This window comes from Rhinolophus ferrumequinum, chromosome 17 (assembly GCF_004115265.2).
Source record: "Rhinolophus ferrumequinum isolate MPI-CBG mRhiFer1 chromosome 17, mRhiFer1_v1.p, whole genome shotgun sequence".
In the NCBI taxonomy this organism is placed as follows: domain Eukaryota; kingdom Metazoa; phylum Chordata; class Mammalia; order Chiroptera; family Rhinolophidae; genus Rhinolophus; species Rhinolophus ferrumequinum.
Window position 1 is genome coordinate 35,947,393 of NC_046300.1, and position 13,619 is coordinate 35,961,011.

The 13,619-nt window shown below is 43.4% G+C and overlaps 1 protein-coding gene across 1 annotated transcript in view; it reads left to right on the top strand.

The window, feature by feature from the left end:
- The first annotated feature begins 3,636 nt into the window (after positions 1 to 3,636).
- Positions 3,637 to 13,619, top strand: part of PCCB (propionyl-CoA carboxylase subunit beta) — a 48,255-nt gene continuing 38,272 nt past the window's right edge. Inside the window, exons 1-5 of the mRNA XM_033131989.1 lie at positions 3,637 to 3,885; positions 6,954 to 7,073; positions 8,457 to 8,525; positions 11,227 to 11,283; positions 13,372 to 13,485. Of these exons, the coding sequence (XP_032987880.1) occupies positions 3,703 to 3,885; positions 6,954 to 7,073; positions 8,457 to 8,525; positions 11,227 to 11,283; positions 13,372 to 13,485 (543 nt within the window). The 5' untranslated portion in view covers positions 3,637 to 3,702. The remainder of the gene's footprint in view (positions 3,886 to 6,953; positions 7,074 to 8,456; positions 8,526 to 11,226; positions 11,284 to 13,371; positions 13,486 to 13,619) is intronic.

Genomic DNA, 13,619 nt, shown 5'->3' on the forward strand with positions numbered 1-13,619 from the left:
CAATACTGGAACTTCTTGTGAGCTCAAAGTCTCTTTCTCCAAATTCATACCTTTTTCATATCTTCTACCAGTCCAGCTAGGGATACCCAGTATATCACAATTTTGATCACATACATCCCAAACCCATCATCTGGTATAAGTACAAACAGAATTGGAGTGTAATGTGGGTGGGAAGAGTGAGGTCGGCAAAATCTGAATGAGTCATTTTAATGCAACATATCAAGCATGTACTCATAGACGTAGGGACAAACTAGGGAAGATAAAAGAAGAATGCAGTGATTTTGTGGGATGCAAAGCATGTTGGGTATTAGAAGTGAGGGAACTAATGCCATCAGGAAAAGCAAGAAGGTAAAGGGAATGTTATCGGAGAAAGTTAAGGGTATCTAGTGGGCCAGGTGGATAAGGTAGGAGAGCTTCAAGTGAAGGACTAAACTGGTGGAGGAGAGAATAGGGAGGCAACTGGTGGTCTGAGTAGGAGAATTGTGCTTCACAGGGCTGAACAAGGTGGGAAATTGGGAGGGGGAAGTAGAGAAGGGGCAGGTTGCTGAGCAGAGGTCTGGGGAAAAGAAGAAGCTAAGAGTTAGGAAGACAGGGAACTGGTTAGGGAAGAAGAATCACTAAGAATCATTAAGGTTCTTTTGGCTGAGAAAGACAGGGACCTTTAGGGTAGAGAGGCTAGGGCAGCATGTTCAGTGGTGGCAGGAGCAACATAAATGGTTCTAGCCAGACCAACAAATCAAAAGTGGTCTGCTTTTGATGAGATGCTTGGGTAGTACTTTTTGCAACCCAGGTTAACCAAAGAAAACGTAAGACTCCCTTACATAGACAGCCCCAATAAAAGGTAGACATTGATAAAAGCTATAAATTAGGAACAAAAATCAGATGCAAGTTTAAAGAAAGGAGAGGTTGCTTATAATGTGAAATTGTGGAAATTATTTGTGGAAGAAGTTGTGTTTGGAATTGGATGCATGAGATTTGGACATGCAGAGATGGAGTTGAGGAGATCAGCAAGGAGCAGCGAGAATCTGCCATGACCTAGTGTAGTGTAGTGAATTGTGTCCCCCCAAAAGATATGTCCAAGCCCTAACTCCCGGTACTTATGAATGTGACCTTATTTGGATAGAGTCTTGCAGATGTAATCAAATTAATGATCTCCAGATGAGATCATCCTGGCTTTAGCGTGGACCCTCAATCCAAAGACTGCTGTCCTAACAAGACAAAGGGGAGGTAGATCACAGACATGGAGACACACAAGGAAGAAGGCCATCTGAAGATGGAAGCAGAGATTGGAGGTGAGTTGAATTATGGTACCATAATACTGGGGGTCAGATTTGCATTGCAATCTCTGCTCTCCCAGCCTCTCCCAGGTGGTTCCCCTAATTGATTTCTTGTATATTTAATTGCCTTCTTGGCAGCTTCTCAGAAGACCCAGACTAACACACTCTTCTAAATATGTGTGACATCTTCCAAATTTACTCCTTCCTTCTACTGAAGCCATTCTTTCTGACAATGGTCACTGACTAGCATACAATTCCCAGATCAAAATGACTCCTGTCTCAAAATGGAGAAATAACTTAAACATAGCAACCCAGCAAGGAGGACTACAAACAGCAAAACGGCTGAGAGTCTGCTTAGATTCTAGAGAGCAATTACTGGATAGTTCAATTTTCCTCCTACCCCTTACCCCCACCCCAAGGCTGGGACTTGCATCTGAGGTGGGAGGAATAAAATTATATATCTATAGAACAATGTATGGAGTACCCATAGGTAAAGCCCTAGGACAATGAGAAGGAACAATGGAAAAAGGGGGAAAAAGAAGGGGAAGGAGAGAGAACTACCTGGAGGGAGCACTTAGGTGCAGTTTAATAGTTGTTTATGGGTCCTCTTGTGTTGGGCTTTCTGCTAAACACTGGTTATTCAAAGTTAAATAAGAAAAAATCTGTGCCTCCCTGAGTGACCAATACTTACCCTAATCCAGGCAGACGGAGGATCAGGGTAGACTGCCTTGAGAGATGATACCCAAGCAGAACCTGGATGGATGTATAAGTGTAGGAGAAACTCTCTAGAGCCACATGCAAATGCCTATTTTCTAGCTCAAAGTAATTCCACAAATACATTCTGAAGGCCTCCTATGTGTTGGGCCTTGTTCCAGGTGCAGGAGCCACACTGGTGAGTAAGCCAGCAATGGTCCCTGCCCTCTGGCTTGGAAATCTAGCTGGGAGAGAGCTAAACAATCTTAACATGGTGTGAGATGTGCCATAGGAGAGGATCTACAAAGCACTTTAGGACAAAAGCGTCCCGAGCCCAAATCAAGTCCGAATTTCTGAACATGGTAAAATTCCTTATAATCTAACTCCATTATCGCTTTCCAGTCTCATTTACCACCATTTCCGGCCAAAGCTGGGGACACAACTGTTTGTGTGTGTGTGTGTGTGTGTGTGTGTGTGTGTGTGTGTGAGCGAGAGAGAGAGAGAGAGAGAGAGAGACAGAGAGAGAGAGAGAGACAGAGAGAGAAAATCTGAACATGCCAGGCCTTTGCTCACACTGCTTGTGTACCTTGGCATGCAGTTACCTTCTCAGAGATATTCTCCTTGACACATCGAGCCTTGCTTAAATTCTCCCCTGTGCTACCAGGCTAATCTTTTGTCCTTAAGGTAGGGACCCAAATGCAGGGCCAAGAGCACTCACAATGGAGTCAGACACATGATTTTGTTCAGCCACATGACTTAAGGCCTTGGACACTCAGCTTTCCTGAACACCTAGGTGAACAATTCCTACTCCAGGAAGCTTAAGTACTGGTGGTTAGTTCCTGGCATGCAGTAGGTGCTCAAAAATGCTTGCTGAATTGAATGGCATTAACATTAAAGTCTTGGGCCAGAGTTTGGACTTTATGAAGGCCCTGGCTGTGAGCTGGAGCTCGGAGAGGTTAATGATCAACTTTAGCAGTTTCTGTGGCTAAGGATGTGAAACACACATCGCGTTCTTTGCCTTGAAGACCTGCCTGTTTGTTGGGGAAATATGCCAACAAGCTCCCAACAGTTCAGTTCTAAATCCAAGAGCTGTCATTGTCAAAGTCTAGAAATCATCAAAATCATCTAGGTCATGTATTGAGACAGATTGTTGGCTGCACCCCATCCCCCCCCGAATTTCTGATTCAGTAGGTCTGGCATGGAGTCTGAGAATTTGAAAGCCTGCATTTCCAACTCGCTCCCAAGTGATGCTGAAGCTGCTGGGCCCACACACTCGAGAATCATTCACTAGAGGTTAAGAGCTCAATACTAGGTGGCACATGGTCTGTCTCTGTGTTTGAATCCTGGCTCCACCTTTAGTCATGATCAAATCACTCTACCTCTGTTTCATTTACCTCATCTGTGAAATCAGGATAATAAGCTAAACCACACCCTGTCCAGTGTTCAATAAATGTTGGTTAACTCATTATTTACTAATTTTCTGAAGGATGTGTAGCCAGGGAAGAGCAAAGACTAAGGTCACCTTCTCTGTAGCCAGGAAGCACGAGATTGGAGAACCAGTCCCATTCTTCGGATGACGCTCTAGGGCGGCCTCGCAAGCTCGCTCGGCATTCCAGACCACAGGCTCCCTACATCCAGTCCACGCTGCGCAGGCGCAGACCCAACTGTAGTCACGACAGACGCACATGCGTACTCAGGTGCGTTGGCTGGGGGTGCGCCGGCGGAACAAAAAATGGCGGTGGCAATGCGCGTGGCAGCGGCTGGAGCAAGGCTCGGCGTTGTGGTGAGCGGTCTCCGCGTTGCGGTCCGCAGCCTGTGCAGCCAGCCAGTCTCCATTAACGAGCGCATCGAGAACAAGCGCCGTGCCGCGCTGCTGGGAGGGGGCCAGCGCCGCACTGAAGCGCAGCATAAGCGAGTAAGTCCGGAAGGGACCGAGGCCATCCTGCCTTGGCGTTCGCGACCTATCACAACGTGCCTGGCTCGCAGCTCCGAAGGCCTCTCAGCCAATCCGCGCGAAGCTGGGGAGGGGCGGGGACGAGAAGGTTCACCTTGAGAACTTTTTACCTTCCACTAAGAGGCCAGTAAGCAGAAGATAAGCACCATTGTGCTTTATCACTTTCTGCTTTTCCTTTGGAATTTTAGATGAACCTGGCTGGGCTCTAAGCGGCTCACCACTTCCAGCTCACCACTTAACAGCTATAAACTTTTGGACAAGTTACTAATCTTTAGGAGTCAATTCTAAACAGAAGATAGTAATAATTCTCCCCTCACAATCATATTAGAATAAAGATAGTGAAGCAATGATAGGCGCTTAATTTTTAAAAAAATTCTGCTTATGCTCATGCTCCATGAAAGACTGGTACTTGCTCTATTATAGAAGCAGTAAAATCAAGACATATGGCAGGGGAACTAACATAGGCAAACTCACATCAGTCGGGTGGGGTGTGTGGTGCTTGCAGGGAATTTGTGGGACCTTTGCCCCTAGCACACCAGCTGAACCCCTTTAGGGTCTCAGTGTGCATCAACTTGCTGGGTAGGAAAAGCACGCATTAGAAGCAAGTGTTTTTTCTGGGACTGCTCAGGTTACTTTATTTTATTTATTTATTTACGAACCTGCAGTCTTGGTGTTATTAGCACCATGCTCTAACCAACTGAGCTAACCGGCCACCCCATTAGGTTACTTTAGATGTTTGCATGGAGTGAGCAGCCGAGGTGCTGCCACCCACCATTGGATGTTGACTGGAGAATTGCAGCCGTCTTTCCGAGATATACTGGATTGGCCATTTAGCAGCAGAGGAAACTGAGGCTCAGATCGGTTACCTGAGACTTGGAACTAGACCCGCTTCCTTCATCTCTGACACGTGTGTGGTACCCATTTGCTGGATGCATTAAGTAACCAACCTGGACAGTGCAGGAGTGAAATTTAGAGGTGAAAGGCACTGAGCACACTCACAAGTATGGGAAGTGACTAGGGTTGAGGGCTGGTGTCTTCAATGAGGAGATTTGAACCAGCTCTTTGAGTCTAAATTGAGTTTTGATTTAGATAATGTAAAATCCCATTTGACAAGGGCCTGAAGGTGACAGTTCCTTTTGGACATTTGGGAATGACATATAAATTTGGTTGATCGCGTGTGGTGCCAGGAGTGCCTTCCGTCTCTCCCCTGGATGGCTCTGTCTGGGGTGAGGGAAACTTGAGATCATCCTCTGGACAGGCCAGTCAATGCCCCCCTGCACTTTCTGTTGGGGCAAGTTGCTCCTCCTGGAACATCACCTCCCCCAACCCAGTAGGCAGATCCTACTATGTTTATATGCAGCCTCCAGAAGCTGTTTTTCTTTTGCTGAAGCAGACTTAGGCAGGAGGCAAGTCAGGAGTGATGTAAACCCCCACTCTTCCCCTCATTATAAACAATTTTTGGACTACTTTCCTAAGATAGATTCCCAGAAATGGAATTACTGGGTCATACTGGGTCAAAAGATACGAATATTTTAACACTCTGAGATATGTGTATATATATATATATATATATTATATGTATATATTATATATATAATATATATATATATATAGAGAGAGAGAGAGAGAGAGAGAAAGGGGGGGAGGGCCAAAAAATGTATACATATTTTAAGAAAGGAAAAAACTATTAAAATTGTAATACTCTATAACGATAACAAAGGATGAATACAAGTCATGTGTATACATTTTTTTGGCACCCCCAGTATGTGTGTGTGTATATATATATGTATATATATACATATATATACATATATATATATATATCGCCAGACAATTAAGTTCGTGAACTTTTAAGTTTGTGAACTTAATTGTCTGACCTTTCTACTGAGGGTGCCAAAAAATGTATACAAGTGGACACTTCGGTCAACATTGCTCAAGCAGTAGTTCACTATAATCAGAAGTGTCTGGACGCTGACGGTAACCACTTTGAGCACCTCTTGTAATTGCAGAAGTCAAACGTGACTTGTATTCATCTTTGTTATTGATGTATATATATCGATATATACGACTATATTGAGTACTACAATTTTAATACAATTTTCCTTTCTTAAAATGTGTATACATTTTTTTTGGCACTCTGTGTGTATCTCCAAGTTGCTTTCCTGAAAGCTTGTTCTACTTTACACAACAGTCTAGAAATACAGGATTGCCTGTTTGTTTTAACATGACCTCACCGGCTTTGGCTACTTTCTTCGGGGAAAAATATAGCCAATTTGAGGTGTTTTTTGATAGGGAGGAGGTACCGTGGGCTTGGGTATTTGGCTTGGTCTGAGGGCTTGGGGACCCAAGCGATGGAAGCTCTTGATAGGTTGAAGGCTCCAACCTCACCCCCTCTACAATGCATTTGTTTACTCTTCTCAAGGTGAGTTCTTTATCACTCTCTGTCCCACTCCTTTTCTTCTCAGCCACTCCCTGCTGTAGGGTTGTCTCTGTATCATAACATCACTGTCAGGAGTAGAATCCCTCAAAAGAGCCCCATTGTAGGTTAGTAGGAGAAACCCATGGAGGAGGCAGGAAAAGAACCAAGAAATAGTCTTAGAAGTGTCGTTGGGGCTGGACCCTAGTGATAATGAGTTTCTGTGGGGTTCCCGAGAAGAAACCTATGAATCTGGGGGTGTAGTCTCAGACCTTTCACTAATCCTGCTTCAGTTTTCCACCTCCTGCTTCTCCATTCTTTTTACTTCTCCTTAGGTCTCTAGTAAATGTTTGTGGAACTAATTATCTTGTTCCAGGGTCAGGCTCTCCTTACCCCCACTTCTCCACCATTTCGTCCTTCCTTATGTGCCTTCCACTGTTGGTGGCTCTTGGAGTACCCTATCTATTCTGATTTCCTAACTGGGAAGGTTGATGGAATAGAGGCTTTCTCAAGGGGTGAAGGCACAAAACCTGTCCTGATCCTCCCACGAGCACTCCTTGCTTACTGACTTTGTCTATGATGACATCACTAAATGATTTTTGTTGCATTTTAGGGGAAGCTAACAGCCAGAGAGCGGATAAGTCTCTTGCTGGACCCTGGCAGTTTTGTTGAGAGCGACATGTTTGTGGAACACAGATGTTCAGATTTTGGAATGGCTGCTGATAAGAATAAGGTATCTATTCACGATGGTGGTGTGAGCCTCCAAGTTGGACTTTCCAGCTGTGTCCCTGCTGTCCTACCCATTAGACTAATGAAATCCTTCTGGACCTCAGGATACATTGAAAATTTTTCAAGGTTGGGGTCCTGGAATGCAGGAGTGTTTCTGGGGAAGCACTACTGTGGCCTCCAGGCTCCCCCACTTACCTTTGTCTGCGGATGAAGGAATGTAAGTGGACTGCTCATAGCTTGTGCAGTGGGACTGTGGCCCAGTTCCCAGGGCTCCGGTTGTGGGTTCATAGTTTTTGCAGGTATAGAATAACAAACTTGGAAGGAAAGGTGAAAATATCTGTCATGCGGGGTCTCTAGTCCCGTTCCCCACATAAGAATGCAGGATATGGTGAGGCCAAAAAGGAACACCCATGGAGCCATAGATAGGGGAGTCATTCCACTATATTCTCGCTGGCGACTGAGTTGGAGACACAGGAAGCAGGAGCTGCACGATCCACAACCTGCCGTCCGCAGCGCTGCTCTGCTCTGCTCTGCTCTGCTCACCAACCAACCAAGCCCCGCTTGCTAACTGCAGTCCCTGCTTGCTGGCTCAGCCACGGCAGTTATATCAGTGGCCAATGGCTAACTGGTTACAGCTGATGGCCAACTACTACCTGAGCCAGCACCTTTCCACGTGAGGCCGAGAGCCTGGAAACTGCTCTCTGGGACTCTGTCCCCACAATGTCTTTTCGTTTCATTCTGGTCTAAGCACCATTGACCTCTAAGGCTGACCACTTACTTGCCTCTTTTGATAACTTTAAGTTTATGCCTTGGAGTTTTTGAGGTCAGAGTCACTGACACTTCTTCAATTGGGTGTTCTCCATCAGTGCACAGAGTTCTTTGGACTCACTTTTGGTCAGTGTTCTTCTGCATAAATGCTATTTGTGACCAAAGATGTGTAAAGTTGGCACCAAACCAGCTGGCTCCACTTGAGCCATTACCAGGATTTCAAGCAAAATGATGATGGCTTTGCTTCTTTAAGGTTTGGGGGTGGAGTGTGGATCTTTGTAGAAGTTGCCATGTTTCTTGATATGTCTTTCTTCCTGTGAGTGTTTGGTAGTAACAGCCCTAGGCTGGTGTCTCGATTATTCTGCTTTTAGGAAGGAGGATGAGGCCTGAGACTCCAGTGCCCCTCATTACTGTTGATGAAACAGTAGCCCAGTGCTTGCTGTTGCAGAACTGAGGGGGGAAGGAAAGATTCTTTCAGGTTCCTAATTCATACTGAATTTTAAGGAATTTGGGGTGGTGTTTTTTTTGGGGGGGCGTTTCTTTTATTGGGGCATAATTGCTAAATTCATTAAAAGGAGTGTTTGTGTTTTTTAACCTTTATTTTTTGTTTTTCTGGTAGTTTCCTGGAGACAGTGTGGTCACTGGACGGGGCCGAATCAATGGAAGATTGGTTTATGTCTTCAGTCAGGTATTTCTTAACTCTAACAGGTGGAGTTTTCCTTGAGGGCAGAGCCAGGAGCAAAATAATGTGAGAAGAAACCAGTCTTGGGTATGAAAATTTACATGTAGTTTGGGGCAGAGGAGGGATTCACTTACTATTTTTCAGTGCACATGTCCACAGTATTATACTGTGTGTTTTTTCCTGAGGGAGAAAGAATCTTTGGTCTCTTTGAGGAAAAATCGCAGGGCAGTAGTCATGTAAGTCCCAGGAATCAGGGATTTATTCTGAGTGAGTGAGATTCCTCTTGGCAGGTTGGATATGTGCCTTGAGGGCAGCTGTCCTGAGCAGTGTGTGTGGACCTGAAAGACCTCGATGCAGCCTGGGTGGAGGGACCTTGACTCTCAGAACCATAGGCCCCTGTGTTTGGGGCTTTCATGAAAGTGTTCAAACAAGTTTTATCAGGCTGCATCGAAACAGTTTCTTTATACAGAGACCATAGGAGAATGCAGTAGACAGAATAATGGCCCCCTAAAGATATCCAAGTCCTAATCCCTGAAACATGTGACTATGTCACCTTACATGGCAAAGGGGAATTAAGCTTTCAGATGGAACTAATGTTGCTAATCAGCTGACCTTGAACGAGAGTAGCCTCGGTTATTCAGGTGGGTCCAATGTAATCACAAGTATCCTTAAAAATGGAAGAGAGAGGCAGAGGAGGAGGTCAGACTGACGGATGTGCCAAGGGCAGGACCTGCTGTTGCTGGCTTAGGGGATGGAGAGGGGGGTCATCAGCCAAGGAATGCAGATGGTCTCGAAAAGCTGGAAAAGGCAAGAAAACAAATTCTCCCCTGGAGCCTCCAGAAAAGAGCCCAGCCTTGCTAACCTTGTTTTTAGCTCAGTAGAGCCAGGTAGGACTTTTAAATTGCAGAACTGTAAGGTAATAAATTTGTGTTGTTTCAAGCCACTAAATTTGTGGTAATTTGTCACAGCAGCAATAGAAAAGGAACACAAAGAACATGTATGATGTTTTGGGTTTGATTTTTCTTTTCCCCTCCTGAGAGGTAGAAATCTGTATATAATTCTAAGTATTTAGTTCCTTTAACAGACCTAAAGTTATAGAGCTTGTTGGGGAACCTAAAATGTTTTCTGGGTTTGGTATTAAAATAATTATGCTTGGCTAATTTTAAATTGATTTTATTTAGATACTACTCATTTGCCAATGGAATTACCTTTGAAATGTTTTAAAACTCTGATAAGTGGGTCTGCCAAATGCTTAACTGGAAGGAATCATCATTGGGTTTTTTTGTAATTTTTGAGAGCTAGGCAAAAATTTGTACAGAAGGAACCGTTAATAAGGTAGCTAGAACAGAAAGTTGTGTTTTCTGGATGCAGTATTCTCCTATGAAGTAGATACAACAATTCATCGAATTTGATACTTTTGAGAACTTCTTATGCCTATGAGGTAAGGTGGACCTGCGGAGGAGGCGGAGATAACTGGGACCGTTCTTGCCCTGAACACGCTAATCGTTTTGTAGATAGAATGGGGAAGAACAGGAGTGACTACAGTATAGATAGGGCTAGAGAGTTTCCGGGCAGCTACTGTGGGCTCAGGACCAGGGAAGATCACATCCAAGTTTGAGAAAAGCTTTAGGGAAAATGAGGCATTTGAAATAGGCCCCGGAGGATACTAAGGGTGGGAGAGAGGAGCCAGCGTTTTTGGTAGTGCTGTCCAAAATGTTAATATCTGTAGGCCTTTTTTCTGGGGAGCTTCTGTTTTTCCAGAGAAGCAGCTTTAGTCTCTTGCCTGCTAATAGGTGTGTTTTGGCAGGAGGAGAGTAAGGGGAAAGAAGGAGCCAGAGCTGGCTCATCATTTAGTGTACAGGCTCCTAATCCCACCTGTTTTCAGCTTCACTTTTGCCTTCTTTTGTGGCTGGTGATTGTGAGTCCAGAACCCCTCTGGTTTAAGTTTTCTTTTAGAGAATAAACCTTTCTCTCACTGTGAAGGAGAGGCCCTCTGGGGTCTAACAGCTTCTGACACAGACTTTCGGTCGGAATTTTTTTTTCCCTCCTTACCCCCACTTTCCAGGGTTCCTGAATTGTCCCCTCCTTGTGGTTACTCTTGCTGCAAGTATATAGGCTTCTATGTGGTCCCTTTAAGTTATATTCTGCTTATGCTTTCATTTCTCCTCAGATTTGTTCAGTGTCTCTTCTGCTTCTGTTTTCCTTTTTTTGCCCTAAGGCTGAATCTGTTTTTCATTTACCACTGTCTTTTTGCGGGAGTTTTAGGAAGGAAGGCTTTCCTACAAGAAGCCCTTTACATCAGAAGGTAATGAAAAGCTATAAGCAAGAGGAAGCAGTGAGGGCTCTGATTCACTTTTTTCACCTCCCTTAACCGCAAATGTTTCCTAGTAATAGAAGTGCCCCACTGTTTGACATCCATATAATCTGATGTTTGGGTGAATTCTGCATGAAAAGTTTTCCTTTCCTCAGAGCTACAAGTCATTTTTACAGAGCAAACACAGGGTCTTTTGCTCTTCACAATACATGAACTCCCTTTGAGAAATTTTTTCACTATTCTATGGAATAATTTATATATCAGATTTTTTTCTAATTTTTTAAACTTCTGAAAATCCTTTAAAAACTTTATGAATTTTCTATTTCCTCCTCCTACTGACTCTTCATCTCTGGCTAGTCACTGTATTTGTTGATTTAATTGTTTTCTTTTTAGGATTTTACAGTTTTTGGAGGCAGTCTGTCAGGAGCACATGCCCAAAAGGTCTGCAAAGTAAGTATTTCATAGTGGTAACAAACCCAGTACTTTTTCGTCAGTCACATAGTGTATATTGAGTATCTTTGGGGCGCAAGACTCTGAGCTGAGTGTGTAGGGTGGGGTAGAGTTGTGCAAGGTATGGTGCTGACTTGAAGGTGTCTTCAGTCCAGGGCAGAAGTTCTTAACATTTTTTTATACCATGGATGCCTTTGGAAGTCTGCACTCTCACTTTTTACAGGGATTAAAATAAAATACGTAGAACTACAAAGGATTAAAAATATTTTTAAAAAATCACATTTGTAATATATGTGCTTCCTTATTAATGTATTAAATAACAAGATTTAGCAGTGGATCTAAACTGCTACAACTTCAGATAGGCATGAATGAAAATGATATTTCAAGATATGTACAACAATTTTAATGTGACACAGATATCTGTGGCTTTTATTAATGACAAAGTATTTTATTAATGACAAAGTATTAATGACAGGTATTTCTAATATTTCTGTCGGGTTTTTTTTGCCTGTGTTCATGACTGAAGTAAATGCTAAAGATTGGCTAGAGTTAATAAAGATAAAGATGTAAATATTTTTCCCATCCAAGTTCATCGACTCCCTGAAATGTATTTACAGATGCCTTGGGGTTCTGAGGACCCCAGCTAAGGAACCCACGGTCTAGGTGGAGAGTCCAGATGCCAAAAGATAAAGAGCAGTACAAGGATTACACAGTGGTATTTAAGAAACACTGGTAGTAGAGAGGAGATGCTCTGGAGATGAATGAAAGTGTAGATCATATTTGGAGAATTATGGAGTTAAAGGTAGAGTTGATTGTTAGTAGCTGGGCAGGGCTTCTCTGTGTGTAATGAACACCTGGATTCTAGACATGGTCCTGCATGTATTATTCCTGAGACTCTGGGCCAATCACCTACCTTTTAAATCCTCCTAATTTTTCTCTTTTTACTATCTCTGTTTTGATTATAACATGAGATAATGGCAGTGAAAGTGCTTTGTAGACTTTTAAGGGCTGTTAGGAATGTTGCTCGTTAGGCTGTCAGCTACTGACCCATGAGGAAAATCTGTCTCATTAGAAGTAGTAAAAGCAGGCCTGGGCCTGGCCTCAGTTTAATAGATGGGTCCACAATTACTTTCATGAAAATACTTCTTTGCCATTCTATCGACTATTAGCTCTTTCAAAAGAATAACCAGGAACAGAACTGGCTGCTGAAAAAGACTACAGTCATATGCCACTTAATGACGGAGATGCTTTTGAGAAGTGCATCATTAGGTGATCTCATTGTTGTACAAACATCAGAGTACACTTACACAAACCTCTATGCTAGCGCCTACTCCACACCTAGGCTGTATGGTCGAGCCTATTCCTCCTAGGCTACAAGCCTGCACAGCATGTTACTGTACAAAACAACACGGGATTAAATTAAGCACAAGAGAAAATGATGCAATTAAGAGATGCAGTAAGGACAGGATGTATGAGGCTGCTGTTGGTGTAACAACATACTGTTTTACAGCAAACTTGTAGTAAGTGGAAAGAGTACATGCTAAAATAACAATAAAAAGTGTAGTATAGTAAATACATACACCAGGGCCATAGTTGTTCATTATCAAGGATTATGTACTGTATATGCTATACTTTTCCAAGTATGATTGGCAGCACAGATTTGTTTACATCACAAACACGTGAGTTTATGTGTTGTGTTACCACTTTATGACATCACTAAGCAATAGGAATTTTTCAGCTCCGTTATAATCTTACGGAACCACTATCATATATTGGTCCATTGTTGACTGAAATGTCCTTATGAGGTATATGACTGTATAGCCTGGGCCTGTGGCTCTAGACATGATTGCCGTGAGCAGTCTTATCCCCTGCTAATGAGAAGTGCTTTGGCTCTTGGATGTTGGGGGAGGGGCTTTAATTATCCCTTTAAATGTCTTGTTCTCAATCATCATGGGGAATGAAACCAGTATTACTCCTGTTGTAAAAGGTGCACTTAGAACATTTTCCAGAAAACACTGTCATGCTTTGTAAGTGCTGTTTTTGATAAGAGGATTAGTTGTCTCACTAAAAATTTCTGTGCTGTCCCAGATCATGGACCAAGCCATGACGGTGGGGGCTCCAGTGATTGGACTGAATGACTCTGGGGGAGCACGGATTCAAGAGGGAGTAGAATCTCTGGCTGGCTATGCAGACATCTTTCTGGTGAGAAACTGGTCAATAGAGACTAGAGAGTAAAAAAGTACAGAGCTTAGCTCTTTAAGCTGTGTCCTTGTCAGAGCTTTCCCATCTGTCATTGTTCTCTGCCCCATTGTGTCTGTTCTGTGTCTCCTTTCTGT